Source organism: Metarhizium brunneum, chromosome 5 (genome assembly GCF_013426205.1).
Source record: "Metarhizium brunneum chromosome 5, complete sequence".
Taxonomy (NCBI): Eukaryota; Fungi; Ascomycota; class Sordariomycetes; order Hypocreales; family Clavicipitaceae; genus Metarhizium; species Metarhizium brunneum.
The window spans coordinates 959,930-979,034 of NC_089426.1; the positions used below are offsets into that span (position 1 = coordinate 959,930).

Here is a 19,105-nt window from a genome sequence, read left to right on the forward strand (position 1 = left end):
AGGGAGTTCCTGGGCTCGCAGTATATATATCAGACCTGTATGGCAGACGGTCCAAAGGGCCTAGAGGTCACGCTTACTCTCAAGTATGGACGGGACAGCATGAGATTCTGCTCTGTAGAAGTGTTTGAGGTTGTGCCGCGGAACACTTCCCAGACACGTTAGAGAGCTTAATAGTGTGGAGTATATTCACACGAATAGCAGATAATTTGAAGTAGTTGATGGGTATGGTCGTCAAAATATGTTGTTTCAGCCGTTGAGGGACTCACGTGATCATGTGCAGATGAAAAGCCATCTGCACATTCTTCTTCCTCTAGCCTTTTACCCAGGTTTTACAAGACGATCAGAATAGAGCACGATTTTACCATCCTTATCTTTGCCCTAGCCTTTCCATACCAGCAGGCGGCTGGGGTCCGGGTCCGGGTCCGGTGTGGTCTGATCAAAACGAGGCTGAAAAACATGGAGAGGGCGACCGCTTCCATGCATGTAAACAATTGTGCGACCGTAATACGGTAATGGCGCAAACTAGGGCTTACTTCTCCTTTTCCTTCTTTCTTCCCCTCCTTCTTTGACCAATTTCTCTGTGTCTAGGCCATTCCTTGTACCCGAGCCACTGCTTCATGACGGCCGAATTTCACACCAATATTTGTCATCGGGAGCCATCATATCTCGCCCAAGCCATTGCGCGATGCAATTCACGACCGCTGGACTTGTTTCCCGATGTGTCGCTGTCTTGGTATCGGTGATGGTAGTATGGCTGACCTGGAAGCGGCGTGTCCAGCAAGAGGTATGAGAAGCACAATCAAGAAAAGGCCATAGTACGCGTAATTGGCACTGACACTGCTCCCCATGACCATTGTAGGCCGAGAAGCGATTTGCCTCTGAGCGTGGATGCCAACCGTTGCGGCCTTGGTCAGCCAAGTGGCCCTTGGGGCTAGACTTGCTGCTAAAGGCATTTACATACGCAAGGCGAGGGCAGATATTGCATTATTTTCTACAAGTAGTAGAGCAATCGGGAACCACTTTCCAGCAGAATTTGCTGGGTGGACGTGGCGTCAACACGGTTGACCCGGCCAATATTGAGGCTATCCTGTCCACCAATTTCAATGGTACCGACCATCCGTCACAAACAAAACATCCAAACATGTCGGGGCTGATGCCACAACCACAGATTACAGCCTAGGATTGCGTGCCCCGAATTTTCAACCCGTGCTTGGCAGCGGTATATTCACACAGGATGGAGCGGCTTGGAGACACTCGCGGCAGCTGCTTCGGCCACAGTTTGCTTCAAACCGAGTGCACAATTTTGAACAGGTCAAAAAATGTGTCGCGCATCTTATCGAATCAATTCCTGGTGACGGAATAGTGGACCTCCAGCCTTTGTTTTTCAAGCTGACGTTCGATACAACCATGTTTTTGCTTTTTGGTAATTCCGTCAACAGCTCCGACTGGGGCCAAGTGGCTGGTCAGGAGTCCAAATTCGCGCAAGCATTCAATTTGTCGCAGGAATATTTGTCTCACCGCGGACGCTTGGGCCCATTCTACTGGCTGCTCAATGACAAGGCTTTCCGGGATGCGTGCAAAACGTGCCACGATTTCATGGATAAAGGCATCGCCAAAGCGTTGGAGGCTTTTGCACAGACAGACCACGGAGGAAAAGGAGAGGATCGTGACGCCGACACTTATGTGTTTGTGGAGGCTCTCATGCAGCAAACAAGAGATCCACGGGTTCTCCGGGACCAGTGCTTGAATGTTTTGCTTGCAGGACGCGACACGACAGCGTGTTGTCTTCATTGGACATTGTATGGCGAATTCCATCACTGACATATGTTGAATACTGACTGTGGCAGTCGTCTTCTTGCTCGCCACCAGCATATCCTCGATAAACTGCGCAGAGAAATTGACCACATATCGGGCTTGGGATCAAGCGCACCTCTGCCCACAAGGGAAGACCTGAGACGCATGTCATATCTCCAACTGGTCATCAAAGAAGGCATGCTATCGTCGCCCTGATCAGTCCTATTTTTGCTATTTCCGCTCACAATACCAAGATCCAGTCTAATGGAAAAATAGTCCTGCGTCTTTATCCGTCCGTACCCGTCAACTCGAGAGAGGCCATACGACTTACAACGTTGCCTGTAGGTGGCGGGCCCGACGGCAAGTCTCCGGTCCTCGTTAGGCCAGGCGAGGGAGTTGGGTACTGCGTTTATGCAATGCACCGCCGCAAAGACATCTACGGCCAGGACGCCGAGGAGTTTCGCCCTGAGCGTTGGGAAGGTGATTCTTTAAGAGATATTGGGTGGGCATATCTACCATTTAACGGAGGGCCGAGATTGTGCTTGGGTCGTAAGAAAAGTCCTCCCCAGAGCCGTGTTGTTTTTTCCGGCCCATGACTGACGAGACTTATCATGTAGAAGAGTTTGCTTTACTTGAAGTTGCATACACAGTGGCGCGATTGGTGCAGGTCTTCTCCAAAATCGAATTGCCGAGTGGAGAGAGGGAAGTCAAAGTCGGGCAAGAGAGACAAATTCTTACCTTGGTCGTCGCTAGTGCCGAAGGATGTGTAGTATCCTTGAAGGACTGATGACAATACGTCGATCCTTTCGATGAAGCCCAGCTTTTTATCGAACCATCTGGGGAATGCTCAAACTCTTTTCGTTTCTTTTCTTCCCTATCGGGGTGGGATCCATGTATGGACAATATTTTACGCAGTCTATGCGATGAAATCTTGTAAGATTTTCCAAGACAACCCTTAACAATTAACCCATCGCCACTGTTACTTGTCCTTCTTCTCTAGGTATACCTCTTCTCGCATCTCTCTTGCTACATTCATGAATTGACTGGCCCCAATAGCCGTCAGAACATGCCACAAACCATGGAACTCGAATAGCCAAGCCCAAGGCAGCCCGACTTGCCGTCTCACGGCTCGAAGCGTGGCACAATATTCCAGGTCGATATTCCATAGGACATAGCCAATCAGGCAAACGCCTATAGCTTTCCAGGTTCGCGAATTCCAATCACGACTTTTAGCCTTTGCAAACGGCGCCGGCTGGAGCCAATGGTATAGATACTGCGTGCGTAAGATAACCAGCAGTATCCCAGTTGCAAAAGCAATTACCTGGTAGATGATTCTTGGCGACTGGATGTAAAAGCCTGCAAAAGTGATAAAGACAAAAGCAAGGCCAATGGAAATGGATCGGGATCTTAAAGGTGACTGTCGTAGCGTGAGAGTGGCTTGTAGCATTGACCAGGTCAGGCCAAGCATTGAGAACTCATCGGCGAATTCCAGTGTTTGACGGAGGCTCGCATGGAATAAGAAGGACCCAAAGCCTAAGCTCAAAAGCGAGATACTCATAAAATCCAGCTTTGGTGATAACAACCCACGGCTTCCAGGGCCATACATGTATCGAAGAGCAAGATATACTAGTCAACAAGTCTTTTAGCGTCGGCATTTCCTTGGCTTGGGCATGATGGCACAGCTGGCTCGCTCACGCTGGTCAACCCGCGCCGAATGGAAAACGCACGTACCATACGCAAGATTCGTCAAGGAGTTCACAAATTCAGCCAAGAACCGCGTCAGAATGTAGTCCTCTTCACAGAAGCTGCCTGCAAGTCAGCACAAGGCTAGCGATTAATGTCTTCAGGAACGTCAATATACTTTGCGCGACTGTTGGGCGGGCCCCAAACTCCCGTCAGTGAATAGGGATCGCCGTCGTAACGGATATTGTGATGGCCCATGTCTAGATTTTCGTAAAGTGCAGTCGATACACTGGTGTCACGCGGCGCCGTTGCTGTGAAAGATGGAATCTTGAAATGGCTCTGGTTTGATGGCAGAAGACGACCAGGCGCGTCAATGGGTTGAGCGAGTCACCTGAGCGCCAGACCAAATTGACGATTTGACGAAAAAAAAGTACCAGACAGCTCCAGGGACATGTACGGAGCCGTTTGGTGTGGTGAATTTGCAGCTTGGCCCAGCCTCCACATCCAGCGGCGGGCGCGTATCCCCCCCCTTTTTGCCGTCCAACCAACAGTGCATCGACACATCCCTGCTGCAGTGACAGTCACAAACTGCCACCGAGTCTGTCTTATGTAAGCTATTGACACCAAAAGTGGAGAACTCTCCTGGCAGTGCAGGCTCTCCATCTCTCTTTACCACACTTCGTTTCCTACGGTTTCGCGCAGCATTGATGTTTTCTCCATCCTTCTTTCGCCAATTAAGATGGGATCTATGCCACAAACTGGTTGAGGCGTGTTATGGCAGTATTTGAAACAAGGCATTGAGAGCAAGCAGGCGGGAATGGGGGTCATCTGCAGTACACCATGTTTGTTCAGCTCTGGTCACCCAGGTAAGCAACAGGCAGGGGGGATCTCTCCCAAGATTGGTGGCCGGATATGCAATTCATCGGGTGGCTGAGAAATTCGTTTTACGAAGGATTCGTCACGCGCATGCACAGAAAGGCTTCACCCGCGCTGTGGTTTGCTTTCCTCGAGATGGTCACTTCACTAGCGTGGAAACGATCTTGGTCAACCTCTTGTCGTCTAACATCTCCCGTCTGTACTCTTGGAGAACAGGAAATCGAAATCGAAATCGAAATTAAGATAGTAGGCGTGTTGTCAGGGTCGGCCCTTCAAGGAACATGGCGCTAGCTCATAGTGTGACGCTGGGGTTGCAGCGCAAGCCACCTCATAACTCAGAACATTGCTAAAAGTGCATCATTGGGAAGTGGAGATATTCTCGATATCGGCATAGTATCTACAAACGAACCCATCTGGTCCTTCTGGAGCTAAAAACCAGATGACTCGGGACAAGACATCGCATGGAAAGCTGAAGCGTATTCCAGCCTTCGCAGATAGGCTGAAATTGACTGGGGCTCAAGATTCTTCACCAGAAGAGCAGACATCATCTGCACATCTTACACCATGGTAGTACATGACCAGGCCCCTCCCTCACACCGGAATGGTTCCAGGACTCAGCCTCTATATATGTGCAGGAGCCAGGGAGGTGGCGTCGCCTCGAGACAGCAGACAAGGCTTCCACTCCCAAGACGAGACCCTCGAAGGCTGTCAGAGCTGGCCCGGATGACCAAGTGCAAGACAGCATCCTGACTAGATCTCTTGACTAGATCATGGCTTCCACTCTACACAATGGCGCAGTTAGATCCAGCAATCTACACTATTGCATGGATTGCACCCCTTGAGATCGAGGCCATTTCAGCCCTGCATTTGCTCGATAATTCACATCATGGCCGATTTTCTCTCAGTCGCGGGGATGATTACGTATTTCACGCTGGCGATGTATGCGGACATAATGTCGTCATCGCAACATTACCGGCTGGTCAGGAATATGGTACAGGATCAGCCGCGGCCTTGGCTGCCCAAGTCAAGAGGTTTTTCCCCAACCTTTGGTTTGGCTTACTTGTTGGTGTAGCCGCTGGGTTACCTCTTCTCTTTGGACCTGAACGACGCGACATCCGGCTCGGCGACGTAATAGTCGCGCTTCCCGAAGGTGACAGCGCAGGGTTATTCGCATACGATTTAGGGAAAGAATGCGCCGCAAAAGGCTTCCAACCCTTGCGATCTGGACATGTCCTTGCTGTAACAGAAACTGTCGTCAGGTCGGCCATCGGGAGTATCAAAATCCACGCGCCAAATGATACGGCCTTTTTTCTTCCGTTTTACCATGATATAAAGCACAGAGAGCATGCATCTGGGAATTTCATGGACCCTGGTCAGGATAATGACGTGTTTTACGACATGAACGAGCACGGAGTGCACAGCGTAATTGCCCGAGAACCGCGGCCGAAGTCGAGACGTACTCGAGTCTGGTATGGGCCAATAGCCTCTGGAGAGAAGCTAATGAAGAACGCAGTGAAGCGCAATGAACTAAGGGATAGATATAAAGTTATCGGCATCGAGATGGAGGCTGCCGGGACAATGAATCGCATACCTGTGGGTGTTATCCGCGGGGTATGTGATTATGGAGATGAGCGAAAAAACAAAGAATGGCAACCTTACGCAGCAGCCATGGCTGGAGCGTATGCCAAAGCCGTTTTGGCACAAATTGGACCCAAGAACCTTCAGTCTGCAGCTGTATCCGAATCCAGCCAGGGTAGTTCCACCAGTCAGTCCTTGAAAGAAATCGTTCTGTGACAAAGCATAACACTGACTCAAGAAAAGTCATCAGGGACTTGCCCCAACCGAGTACAAAAAGTGACGGATATTCGGACGAGCCATGCAGGAACGAGTATTTCGAGACGCCGCAATCAGTGACCAGCCTCTTCACGGGCCGAGAAGATTTGCTTGATGATCTTTCCCGTACCTTTATCCAGTCAGGAAGCCCGAGAGCTGAGGCACAGCGCCGCTTTGTGGTCTACGGACTAGGTGGTGCGGGAAAGACCCAATTCTGTTGCAAGTTTGCCGAAGAAAATCGCGACAGGTATGCGTAGAACTAGCCTGCTCTGAACTCTAATGTCCTAAATCTGACCAATGGAGCACCCAAAACAAGATTTTGGGGAATATTTTGGATCGACGCTAGCTCTGAGGAGAGAGTTGAAGACAGCTTTAAACACATAGCCGCTCTGGCCCTACTACCTCGAAACGCGAACGCTGCTCTACATTGGCTCTCAAAAGCGGACAAGAAATGGCTTCTTATTATCGATAATGCCAATGACTCGAGAATACCCTTGGAGAATTATTTCCCAAAGGGCAGATGTGGACACATTCTCATAGCGACACGCAATCCGGCACTGAAAATACACGGGAACACCGGACCAGAATTCTACAATGTCAGCGTGATGGGTTTCAAGGAGGCCAAGAGCCTGCTGCTGCGGTCTTCCGGCGTGCCTGCGCCATGGGCTCGTGATTCTGAGGATGACGCAATGACGGTCACGAAAGCTTTAGGACTTCTGGCCTTGGCAATTGTGCAAGCAGGTGCAGCCATTCGCAGCGGTCTGTGTAAAATGAAGGACTACCTCAAGTTCTATCAGCGTAGTTTTGATAGACTTCGACCTACCAATCGCTCGAAAGGCCCAAGCAAGAACGAAATGGACGCATATGCAACTTGGGAGCTGAATTACGAGCAGCTAGAGAAGAAGAATACTGAAGCATCTGAAGATGCCATCCAGTTACTCCAAGTCTTTGCTTTTTTCCACAGAGAAAACCTTTCGCCAGAGATATTTTCGAAGGCCTTACAAAACTTCAAGCTTGAAGTGGACCAGCAACAGAAAGAGTCTGGGGCTGAATGCAAGGCAACGACTTGGAAACAATGGTTTAGGGAAATGAGTGTTCTCGTCGTCGCTTTTTTGAAGAAAAACAGAGGGCCTCCCCCAATTCCACGTCTCCTCCGCGATGGTCGGCAATCTGGACGCCTCGAAGAGTGTGAGGATCGCATTCTTTATGCATTGAGAGAGCTGACTGATCTATCTCTGATAGAGCGAAACTCTCACAACGATACATATGTTATGCACCCAATCATCCACATTTACGCTAGAGAACGGCCCAGGATGAAACTCGTAGACCAGGTACTTTGGGCCGACGTTGCTGGTATCGTCCTTGCGTCCTCTATCCTTCTGCCACCGCTAGGAGTTGGAGAAGAGGTTGAAAAATTCCACATCAGCTTGCTTGCCCACATTGAGCAAGTCGAGCTTTGTCGCGACGACCTACGAGATAGGGTATCGAAGAAGGAACCGTCTTGGACTTCTTGGTTAACCACTGCATCTACAATAAATATTGATTTGCTGCGAATGAAGGCCAAGTTTGCCTTTATTTATGCTACTTGTGCCAAGTGGGATAAAGCAAGGTTATTGCTCGAAGAGGTCAAGATGATTTGCGATTCCGTCTTGGGCGCCCACGATCCTCGGTCAAGGAGAGCGACTCTTTTCCTCTCCGATGTGCTTGTGTACATGGATCGATCTATCGAAGCAGCAAGCTTGCAACAAGCATTACTCAAAACCTGCTCAGGATTCCTGGGCAAGGACCATCCTGATACATTGAGGGTGATGAGCAAACTGGGAGGAACTCTCTGGCAACAAGGGCAGTATACTACAGCTCTAGATTTACAAAGAACAGCTGTTGCTGGCATGAGGGTGCAATTGACAGCAGAGCACCCCGATACGCTCGAGGCAATCGACAATCTTGGCCGAACCGTCTCCAAGTTCTGGGCACGCGACAACATTGAAGAGTCGCGTCAACTTCATACCGAAGCAATTGAAGGAATGACTAAGATACATGGGGCCGAGCATGAAAAGACACTGACCGCCAAAGAAAACTTGTGCAGGATCTTGGTTCTACTTGGCGGAGACTATTTCAACGTGGCCGACGGTTTAATGAACCATGTGCTTCAAACCCGCAAGACCAAGCTCGGAAAAGAACATCCGCAAACGCTTCTAGCAATGGCCAATTACTCAATTGTAAAGTGCGGCATCGGCGACTTTGATGCGGCAGAGAAACTGATATCGCTCGGCTTGCCTATTGCCGAGAGAAATCTGGGTGAGAACCACATCGGTGCCCTTTTTGGCCGTCAAATTCTAGCCTGCATACTTATGCAGCAAGACAGGCTGACTGAGGCGGAAGAGATGTTGCGTCAAGTCACTGAAAAGCAGAAGAGTATGGAGTCGAGACGTGGAAACTATCACCCTGATCGACTGGGAGCACTTATTGATCTCGCTCGCTGCTGCTATTTACAAGGGAAAATTGCCGAAAGCATTAGAACCTGTGAGGAAGCGCTACAGGGTTTCACATCTATCAGCATCCAGGAACACCCTCTGGCATCATTGCTAAAAGCTGCCAGAGAGCAAATGCTGAGACAAGAGGGCCAGGCAAATGACAATGTGCAGGATGCTCCACAAGCTAACGTCATCTTCCCTGCTATATTCTTCAAGTTCCCAGAAGATTGATGAGCTTGAACGCATATTGAAACGACTCTTGATCTAGATGTTTTGGGTGGATTTGATTCATCGGGCAGTAAAGAGACATTGACTGGGAACTATTCAAGAACACCGATCCCCTTTCCGCCCTTTATTGTTCGGGCATTCATAACTATTTCTTATTCTGCTCAGTTTGCAAGGCGTCTGGAATCCAGAATACAAGAATTAATAGCGGAATTGCCCATTTCTCCGAAATAGCATCCTTACAGTTATGACTCAAACCCAGCTTGTTATCCGGGTTGTTTTTAATCATGGAGTTGTAAATGGTTGTCTGGTTGATGATGGAGAGAGAGTACAGTGTACTATTGGGAACTGTTTCACTGTAAACCAAGAACAAGAATGAGTTGGACTAGATGAATTGACGCTTGTCTGGTATTCGCCAAAAGCCTCGAGGGCATTAACTGGTGGTGGTCTCTACCGTATTTGTTGGCAATTAAACTTTGGACCTGACGATTGAAGATGTCATTCTCAGGGCATTCCGCTACGCGTTGGAAGCCAGCGAGCTGCGCCTGAAGTTTGTCATGTTTTTTAGGTCGTTGCATATAATTGCGAGCCGGCTTTTTACGGCCGTCTTCGAGGTCAGATTATTTCGTTTTACCAATACGGGCTCCATGGTTTCCCAACTCGCTTGGATCAGCCGATGCGTCCAGGCCAGGCGGTGTCAGTGAGCTCCTTGCTTTGACAACCGGATGGTCACCAAGAGTAGTCGCCGTGTGAAGTTGAGTTATCCGTTAGTCAAATGTAGTAGGTGTTCAGTAGACAATAAATCGTGAGTTTAGTCAAAGCCAGGGATCAACAGCAGTTGGGAAACGGGGTCTTGTGCATGTTGGTTGGACTTCCTTCAGGTCGTGGATCATGAGTCCGACATGCTCAGTACCTTGTTGTAGTCCTTGTGCACCAGTTAAACATGAGTGGAGGCTCCGAGTTCACCGTGGATTTGAGCACGACTAGGAATGTGTTGTCACCTGGTGGCCGGTCTGCCTTTGCGGCTCCAGCTTATAAACAATCGGGAGAATTTTATATCTTCTCAGTTTATGGACTCTAGATACGCAGGGTAGGCGTGTGTTCATGCAGAAACTTTGTACTTGCGGTACACCACCCCACAGAGTTGCTGTGCCTTTGTTGCTGCACTGCACACTACCAAAAGTAACAGGGCATAAAGCAGACGAGGTTGGTACACGTCAACACAATCAGAGCCAACCTGAACTATATGCCCAGCAATTAGAACATGTTGTTTTCATGATGGCGCAACACAAAATTTGGCCGTTGCTTGCACCGCCGCTTTGGCGTAGTGTTCGCCCTGGACACTTTCTTGGGCGAATCTCACTCTGCGGAACCAAATTCTATAATTTATTGCAGGTAGACAAACAAATGATCAGTCAAGTTCAACACAGTCGCTGTAATAGCCATATCATCCTCTGCTTGCTGGTCTGCCTGCACCGCCAAGTCAAATTGACCCCCGACCACGTAAGCCGCGCATTCGGTCAGACATTTGGACCCAGGGCTGCGGCAGAAGGCAGCAAGTACAGACGCGATCTATACAAAACGAAGTGGTATCTTCTAAAGCAAGCCAACGCCCACTAATATGCCTACGCATCATTATGAGGCTCAACACGAGGCAGTCCCCCAACTCCCCCAGCCACCATGCCAACCATGACCACCGACGGTGCACACACCGAGCCTCTTCTACTGCCAATAACGTCGGCATCTCGATTTTGAAGTAGCGGTGTTCTCTCATTATCAGAATGCCCTCTTTCGGATTCGACTCCAGAACTGGACCACCCCCAACCCCTTGACGAGGTGCGGATCAGGCGCCGCAGCCGGGAACTCCGTGGCTGCGTACACGTAACTAGTTCGTAGCGGATGTGGTCAACCGTCGAAAGCCACGTTGCGTTGCTCGGCGTCGTCGAGGGCGATCGTTTGCGGAACCACGTTTGCCACGCCCTCGGTAGCCCGAATGCGCTTGCAACCACGTCGTCGGGAAGAAGTCGAAGCAAGACAGCAACAGGCATACACAGTGCGCCAAGAAATATCGAAATCATCCATTCCTTGACCGAAAGCGGCGTTGTTGAGAGTGCGATTCCACCAATGGTCACAATGAGAACCTGGCCCAGGATGATGATGATGTTGACAACAATGAAGTAGACATTTTTGTGCAGGCCCTCAAAAATGTTGAGCTTGTTGTCTAAACGGCGGTTGCTGCAGGTTGATTAGTACTACCATCTGCTGTTGGGTGAATTGAATGACTCACTTGTATAGATTGAATAGCTGCATCCATACAAAGGTATTGAACACAAATGTCTCCAACGTAGCCGCCTCGTCTGACCTCACGAGCTTCAGAAGATCGGCCCCCTTGAAATCGAGTACGAACATGACGAGCAGTTGGTATATTGCCTGTCCGATAATCATCTTCCACCCGGTAATCGATATCATCGGCGTGGCTTTGGTATCCGGGGCGCGCTGAAGGACAGAAGGATTTGCCGGGTCAGTCGCAAGCGCCAGCGCTGCTAGCGTGTCCATAATCAGGTTGATCCAAAGCAGTTGGGCAGGCGATATGATGGATTCGCCTGTGCCGCTGGACACAGATGATACGAATGTGAGGGTGACGGCGGTGATGTTTGCCGTGAGCTGAAACTACGCAAGCGTTTAGTTTTCACCATCTTGATGTCGGGACAGTCTGCAACCTACATGGAGGAACTTCTTCACTACGTCGTTAATACTCCTGCCCCACTCAATAGCGCTTACAATGGATGAAAAGTTATCATCCATGAGAACGATGGACGATGCCTCCTTGGCGACGTCTGTGCCGGATATCCCCATCGAGAAGCCCACGTCTGCCGTCCGTAGTGCCGGCCCGTCATTTGTCCCATCGCCAGTGACGGCCACGGTCTCACCCAGCTCTTTGAGTCGCTGGACAAGTGTCTTCTTGTCCTCGGGGCTAGATCGAGCAAGAACCTGTAGTTTGGGGAGAAGATCGTACATCTCGGATGCAGACAGGTTTCTGAATTGGGACCCTTCCATGGCGATCCCGGAATCGGTTAAAATACCACATTCTCGCGCAATCGCGCGCGCAGTTTGGATGTTATCACCCGTAACCATTCGAACCGACACTCCTGCCTGGGCACATTGCGCTATGGCATTGGTAACTTCGGGTCTGAGAGGGTCATGAATCGCTAGCGTCCCCAGGAATGTCATGCCGGTAAGAAGTTGCTCCCACATCTCATCCTCGCTCGATGTGCTTGTTGGTGGCCAGCAGACAATATCCTTGTAGGCGAATCCGATGGTCCGTAGTGTAAGCCTTCCATAGGACTCGACGTTTTGGAGAAGAGATTGGTAGCGGTCAGGGGTGAGGGTTGCATCCTCCGTTAGCGGTAGGGTTGCATTATACAAGACTCGGTCGCATTTTCGCAAGATGACTTCAGGAGCACCTTTCAAGTACAGTCGGTGCAGGCCATTCGCTTGGAGGGCCACAGTAGCCATGTACTTTCTCCTAGAGTCGAACGGACAGGCCTGTACGATGTGCGTATTTGCCCGCTCCTCCTGCAATGGCTGCATACCCAGCCACGTTCTTGCAAAGGTGACAAGCGCGACTTCAGTGCTGGATCCAATAAAGGTCGCTATTCCATCTACTACCCCCTCTGATGCTGTCGAGTTCGTAGAGATTGACTGCATCAAGACGTCCCGAACTAGCGGATCGACCGACGACCGGAATCTAACGAGCGATGAGGAACTCCCTAGACCGGAGTAGCACGGTTGATTACGCTCATCTGGAGAACTCGGATTCTCCTCCATTCCCTGGTGTCCCAGGTCATCAAACGAGCCGTCCAATCCAACACAGCCAGCTGCGACAGCCATTTTATTCATGGTAAGCGTTCCGGTTTTGTCAGAGCACACCACGGTTGCGTTGCCCATTGTTTCACACGCCGAGAGAACCCTGACCAGATTGTTGTCCTTGAGCATTCTTGTGACGCCGATTGCGAGAGCGAGAGTTACAGCTAGCGGTAGGCCTTCGGGAACGGCAACAACAATGATGCTTATTGATATCATGAACACCCTGAGGAACATCTGCACAAGCTCAACAAAGGACCGGTCAGAGCCCGGTAGCTGAACGAGGATTTCGATGCCAAGGACTCCAAACAACAAAACAGAGACGGTCACGCCGGCCACGGCTATCCTGTCCGCTATGTCACTCAGTTTCTTCTGCAACGGCGTGGCTTCCGTCCTCTCGGTAACGTCCATCTTGAGTCGGCCATACATGCTATTGACCCCAACTCCGGTGACCAAGTAGGTGCCCATTCCTTTCAAGACTTTGCTCCCAGAGATCATGAATGGGTCTATATCCTTGGCGACCTCGCCAATGTCCAGTCTCGACAGCGCAGTATTCAAAGGCGTTTTGGTAATGTGATCCGATTCACCAGTGATGGACGACTCATCACACCGCACTGAGAACCCCGTCACTAGCACGCCATCGGCCGGGATCACACTGCCGGCGGAGACGTGGAGAATATCGCCGACGAGTATGTCGAAAACAGATATTTCCGTACTCTTCCCAGAACGTATCGCTTCCACAACCCGGTCTTCGGTCTACGGCATGGTCAGAAATTGTTCCTAGCCATTCGCTGCGCCGTCGGCCATGGGACAAGACACACATCCCGAGGCACAAAGGGGTAGCGATGATGTACGTACCTTTTTGACGAGACGGGCAAACTGCTTCTCTTTTTGGTAGTCGTTGACTGCCCCTGTTACTACAACAATGAGAACGGCCGCCATGATGGTCAAGCTGTCCACCCACTCAATCCTCGGCTGCCCTGGCAGATGTGGTTGGAACAGAGCCTGATATACCCCGATGAACAATGAGATGCCGGCGACAATACACAGCAGAACCAGGACCTTGTCGCTCAACGCAAGCATCATCAGCTCGAGGATGCCCTTTGTCTTCTTTGGCGGTATCTTGTTGACACCGTATATCTCGACTCTACCTTGATGTGGCCCGTGTATCCCTTGCTCCAGTGACGGGCGGCCAGCATCAGACGATGATACGTCCTCACACAGGCCGGCATGTAAATCAGTTTGCAAACCTTGAGCCAGGCCATTGAGTCCGCCGAGGGCCTCGAGCTCCGCTATGCTCTTGGAAGCAATGGTCCCGGCCAAGGCCTTTGGCGACAAAAGAAACGGCGCACCGCACGTGCTAGAATGGGACAGGCGCCGACTACTTGACCTGCCGTGGACGGCGAAGGTGCTGCAAGACGAGGCAGAGTAGGTCCTCATGGCGGAGAAGACGGGTGAGATGGTCGTGGCCGACGTGTTGTCCGGGTCTACATCTGCGCAATCTATCACGGGTATCTGGAGAGCTGTTTGACGATCAGGTGTCCTGCCGGAAGACGAGGCAGACGGCGTTTGCAGATGGCTGTTTTGAACAACGACCTCGTCCTGATGGAGCGTTAGACGCCGTATGGACCAGGGCCGGCGCACAAACTTACAGCAGGATGTATTGCTATTGTAGGAGCTCTCTTCCGTGACGGAAATTCGGTCTCTGGTGATTGCTCGCCATAGCTGCCAGCCAAGGGCAACATTGCACTCCTCCTGGTACGTCGAGCCGGCTACGCATCTGTCAGCTACCCAAGGGGTTGGTGACGGAAACAGAGGCCGCGACGGAGACTCATCCGAGGAGGCCCGGCTCTTTATTGGATCGATGCGCAGCTGATTGCGCAGAGGCGAAGACAGGGGCGGTGCTCGCGCATCGTGTCCAAGGTACTGGGGTGGCGTGACAAGTGCAAAAACAAGCACCAAGGGAGCAGTCGGTTAAGTGTGCAGGTATAAAAGGACATGGAAGGACCAGACGGAAGCGCGGAAGCTAAGTGGCATGGAGTAGAGACGAGGGGTCGGCGGCTCGTGGAGACGACGTCGACCAGTTGACCCTCAGCTCCGTTGCCCCCTCATGTGAACATTGGCTTCCCGTGGCCAAGTCAAATGACGAGGCGCCGTGGCTTGTCCTGGCCTACCGAGCGATGAACATGGCTGCCGTGAGGCCACTGAGCAAATCGGCAATGTCATGATTTCCACTTGACCTTTTTTTTTCGGCATGGCGCATGGTTGAAGGATCAACGACGCAGTCTGGCAAGGTCGCATCAATCGTCCCACAACGGCTTCGGCAGCAGGAACAGAGCTGCGAGTGATGAATTGTGGTTTCACCAGACACCCCCCGTCATTTACAACCAGACACCGGCAGCCCGGCACAAGGCCTGTAATAGCTGATCTCACAGCTGTGGAGTTTTGCTTGTGGCTGACAACTTCCGGCCCAATCTGGCCCCACAAGCCACTTATGATGAGGACGTCAACGACCGACCGGACAGCTTCTGAACGGGTTGCGACCCATACTTCGGCAAGTGTGGGGACGAACGGGCTGCTGGACCTTCAATGTTGGGCAAGGCAGCATCGAATGGGTCAAGTCACAGGATGGAGTACGGCATAGCATAGTTGAGAGCTTAATACGCGGGGTGGCCCAAGTCAAAACCCCAGCCGCATGCCAGGTGCCTCTTTGGCCGCCTTCTACGGAGTATTCCATCAATGATCAATTGATCTGCATTGACCTCATGGACTCACCATGGAACCTTGGCTGCGGCCTGGAACCGAGTTGGTTGAGCGAAACCAACGCCGGCTCGAGCTATCCATAATTTAGCATTTCGCGCATCAAGCAATGTAACTCGCGGAAAACCCCTGGAACGCCTCGTTTTCCTTCACGGAGGAGAATGTACAGAGTACGGAGTACCTTGCCAGAACAGCGCAGCTTCACACATGTCAACGGTGCACCTGTAACAGGCGTCGTGCTGCCTGGGCCGATGGTGGCTTAGACCTGCCGATGAGACAAGGATGGTCCGTCCATGTCGTCTGAAAAGCATTCATGGCCCATGTGCACCCGTCATCTGCGCCGTGACTGAACATTGAACTGCCAGCACTTGAGGCTTGGCCCGGCTGATTCCCGTCCAAGAGGTGAGCGGGACATAAGCCCCCAAGGACCGTGGCACGGCCACTCTACGCCAACCGTCTCCCAAGCTTTTGCCCGACGGGAACTGAGTTTTCTCGTGTCTGGTCCGGTGTATACATTTTCGAATCCACGGGCACAGCTCGCCAAGCCATAACGCAAAATGGAGACCAGCAACCGGCCGCAGCAGCCCGTATCGACAATCCGGCGGGCGGCCACGAGCACGCTGGCCCGGCTCTTCCATGCCGACTCGTTGCTGGTGTTTGTGCCGTTGGGCTTCGCGGCACACTGGGCGCGATGGCCAGACACGCTCGTCACGCTGAGCAATGTGCTTGCCATCATGCCTCTGTCGGCCCGTCTGTCCGACGCCTCCGACACCATGGGCGACAGATGGGGCAGCTTGATCGGCGGCCTGATCAACGCGACCTTTGGAAACACGGTCGAGCTAATTGTGAGTATATACGCAACACACATGGCGCATGAGAGCCTCGCGACTAAATTCACGACAGGTGGGCATCCTCGCCATCCTTCGACATGAGCCGCGGCTCGCGCAGTCCATGATGATTGGCAGCATCCTCTCCGACATTCTCCTGGTTCGTCAACGCCCGCGGGCGGCCTGATCTTGTTCTAACGACCACAGGTCCAAGGCTGCTGCTTCATCACGGCGGCCCGCGGCACCGGCGTGTTGAACGTCAACTCGGCCGTGGCCGACACCCTGTCCACCCTCATGATCATCACCACGGTGGCGCTTGTCCTCCCGGCGGCGCTGTACTCGACGTTTGCCGCCAAGTCGGGCGGCGAGAGAGACCTCGGCCGCATGGTGCTCAACTTTAGCCGCGCCACGGCCCTCGTGCTTCTCTGCGTCTACGTCGCCTACCTGTACTTTCAACTCAAGACGCACTCGTCCATTTTTGTAGACGAAGACGAGGATGGAGAAGATGACGACCAGCACCATGATGTCTTGCCGTCTTCGTTGCCGCAGAGCCAGGCTGCTGCCGAGGAGGTTCCGCAGACGGATAGGCCCTCCATGGCAGATATTTCTGTCGCTGCGCTGACGCTGCTCGTGTCCGGGCTTCTCATCGCCAAATGCACGGCAAACTTTATGGATTCCTTGAATGGCACCTCGCGCGCCTTGAATATTTCCAAAACCTTCATCGCCATCATCATCATGCCGCTTGCGAGCAACGCTTCGGAACTGGCACAGGTGGTGGCCGCCTCGAGGAATCAAAAGATTGACTTTGCCATTGGCGTCATTATCGGCAGCATCCTGCAGATATCGCTGTTTGTCTTGCCGTTGCTGGTGGTCGTGGGATGGATACTACGCCTACCCGTGGATCTCTACTTTGAGCCGTCGCAAACCTACATTCTTCTTTTGGCAGTCATCATGGTCAACCAAGTGCTCCAAGACAAGCATTATACTTTTTTACACGGGACATTGCTTATAGCAGTGTAAGATGTACCGATTTTCTGCGTAACAAGACACCGCTAATTTCCATCTCTAGCTACGTTGTCATCATGGCGGCTTACTTTACATGACTGCTTCTAATCCCGATACATGCCGCGAATCTTGTCGACACTCAAAAACGACGAATTCCCAAGGCAGATAGGCTGGTTTTGGTAACATCGGGTCGGACATATAACGCAATGGCAATAGATAGGTACCTAGTGGACATTCAATGTTAGCAAACCCCGGCGGCAGGCGTCGGCTTATTGCAAAGTACATACGTCCCCATGAGCATGATTCCTTCGAAATACGTCGTTTTTCCATGCTGCACCAGGTACGTCATGGTCAAGATGGCCATCAAGAATATGACGGCTTCGAAAAGTCCAAAACTCAGTTTCATAGGCTCGCCCACCGCCCAGCCAAGCAGGACCAGCATAGGCAGGATGAAGAGCTCCGTGTCGAAAACGTTGGTCATGATGGAACGGATGGCAAAGTCGAGACGGCCCATGCCACTCGGCAACGCATCGGGGCTGGATCGAGTGTGCCTGATGATGGTAACCGCCTTCATCAAGCTGCCGGCCTGGGGCACCACGACCAGCGCCACAAAGGACTCGGACACGCCCAGAGCCTTGGTAGCTCCAGCCAAGCTCCGTACCAGATAATAGCTACACAAGGCCGTGAGTGCAAGAGCCCCCAGACCCACGAGGGTCATGTTCACATGAGATGGGCCAGATCCACGGCTCGACCCGGATACAGATGAGACGCCGGTACTGGTCCGGCTGAGACGGGGGGCGTTGGGGTTCCGGGGAAAGATGCGATTGTGCGTTCGGAAGCGAAACACAAGGTATGCCAGGAACAGGAACATTTGGACGAGGGACGTGGCGCGCGACAGAAACAGAGGGTCCCTGTTGACCTTGTCGGCGTGGTGCTTCTCCTCGACAGCCATGGCAATCACGGTCGGGATCGCGAGGCAAATGGAACCGCTCATGACGAGGGACGACATGATGGAGGTCCGGGTTCTGCTGAAGGGCTCCTTTTTCTTCCCGTAGCTAGCCACGAGAAAACTGAAGCCCAGCACCTGCGCAGTGGTCCTTTGGTCAGCAGCAGCCCGCGAGTTGGCACGAAGACGGAATGGGGCTCTGGGAGGCGCACAAAGAGGCAATATGTCAGAATACTTCCAATCATGATCCATTGCGCGAGCTGCGCTTTGCCCTGCAGCAAGGCGCACATGCCGAGCTAGAAACGCAGTAGAGTTAATCGACGAGAAAGCACACTGCCGGGTCCTCGCGTCCGTACCGTAAGTTCAGTAGCATTTCCAAAGACGGCGCGCAGCAGTCCGCCGAGCAGGGCGTAGTCGGCGGTAAATGCGAGAATGGTGTAGAGAACCAGGGCGGAAAGAGGCACGAGGGCGATAAAATTGAGGGCGAAGACGACGACGACGTGAAGACGCAGAAAGCCCGCCGCTATGCCCGCGGGAGCAAACACCAGCAGCGCCTTGGTCGGGCTGGAGTAGAGCTCCTGCAGCAGAGTCGCGATCTCTTGGTAATGCGTTTCTGTCCGCATCCGCAGAAACATGGACTGGGTCCTGGCGACGGGCGGTATCGACTCGTCTCTTCCAGGCGCCTCGGCGTCGTCTGCGGCTGCCCTGCCTTCGGCCATGGCGCGTCGTCGAGCTCGAATGCTTGCTGCGAGCTGTGGGTGGCTATCGGCGCCGGGCATCGTTGGAGTGTTGACGCTATCTAGACTATCTCCAAGGAC

The 19,105-nt window shown here is 52.1% G+C and overlaps 6 protein-coding genes across 6 annotated transcripts; 3 read left to right on the plus strand and 3 right to left on the minus strand.

Annotated features, from left to right (window-relative positions):
* Positions 1-742: 742 nt before the first annotated feature.
* Positions 743-2,581, plus strand: G6M90_00g083950 (uncharacterized protein; the record flags this gene model as incomplete). Its single annotated transcript, XM_066131238.1, has 6 exons — positions 743-784; positions 860-1,106; positions 1,169-1,799; positions 1,848-1,990; positions 2,071-2,343; positions 2,412-2,581. 6 exons carry the CDS (start codon positions 743-745, stop codon positions 2,579-2,581), a joined length of 1,506 nt encoding a protein of 501 aa, XP_065987516.1.
* A 192-nt stretch (positions 2,582-2,773) lies between these two features.
* On the minus strand, positions 2,774-3,735 carry Acer3_1 (Alkaline ceramidase 3; the record flags this gene model as incomplete). The annotated part of the gene is made up of 3 exons (XM_014688126.1): positions 2,774-3,420; positions 3,526-3,599; positions 3,656-3,735. The coding sequence occupies 3 exons, from the start codon at positions 3,733-3,735 to the stop codon at positions 2,774-2,776; spliced, it is 801 nt and encodes a 266-aa protein (XP_014543612.1).
* Positions 3,736-5,142: 1,407 nt separating this feature from the next.
* Positions 5,143-8,891, plus strand: G6M90_00g083970 (uncharacterized protein; the record flags this gene model as incomplete). Its single annotated transcript, XM_066131239.1, has 4 exons — positions 5,143-5,809; positions 5,867-6,118; positions 6,175-6,433; positions 6,503-8,891. The coding sequence occupies 4 exons, from the start codon at positions 5,143-5,145 to the stop codon at positions 8,889-8,891; spliced, it is 3,567 nt and encodes a 1,188-aa protein (XP_065987506.1).
* Positions 8,892-10,510: 1,619 nt separating this feature from the next.
* On the minus strand, positions 10,511-14,494 carry pmc1_2 (Calcium-transporting ATPase 2; the record flags this gene model as incomplete). The annotated part of the gene is made up of 5 exons (XM_014688128.1): positions 10,511-11,120; positions 11,173-11,555; positions 11,610-13,505; positions 13,608-14,351; positions 14,402-14,494. The coding sequence occupies 5 exons, from the start codon at positions 14,492-14,494 to the stop codon at positions 10,511-10,513; spliced, it is 3,726 nt and encodes a 1,241-aa protein (XP_014543614.1).
* A 1,572-nt stretch (positions 14,495-16,066) lies between these two features.
* Positions 16,067-17,356, plus strand: vcx1_1 (Vacuolar calcium ion transporter; the record flags this gene model as incomplete). Its single annotated transcript, XM_014688129.2, has 3 exons — positions 16,067-16,354; positions 16,413-16,496; positions 16,544-17,356. The coding sequence occupies 3 exons, from the start codon at positions 16,067-16,069 to the stop codon at positions 17,354-17,356; spliced, it is 1,185 nt and encodes a 394-aa protein (XP_014543615.2).
* A 124-nt stretch (positions 17,357-17,480) lies between these two features.
* On the minus strand, positions 17,481-19,066 carry VCX1_2 (Vacuolar calcium ion transporter; the record flags this gene model as incomplete). Its single annotated transcript, XM_014688130.1, has 4 exons — positions 17,481-17,565; positions 17,629-18,425; positions 18,500-18,583; positions 18,644-19,066. The coding sequence occupies 4 exons, from the start codon at positions 19,064-19,066 to the stop codon at positions 17,481-17,483; spliced, it is 1,389 nt and encodes a 462-aa protein (XP_014543616.1).
* Positions 19,067-19,105: the final 39 nt, after the last annotated feature.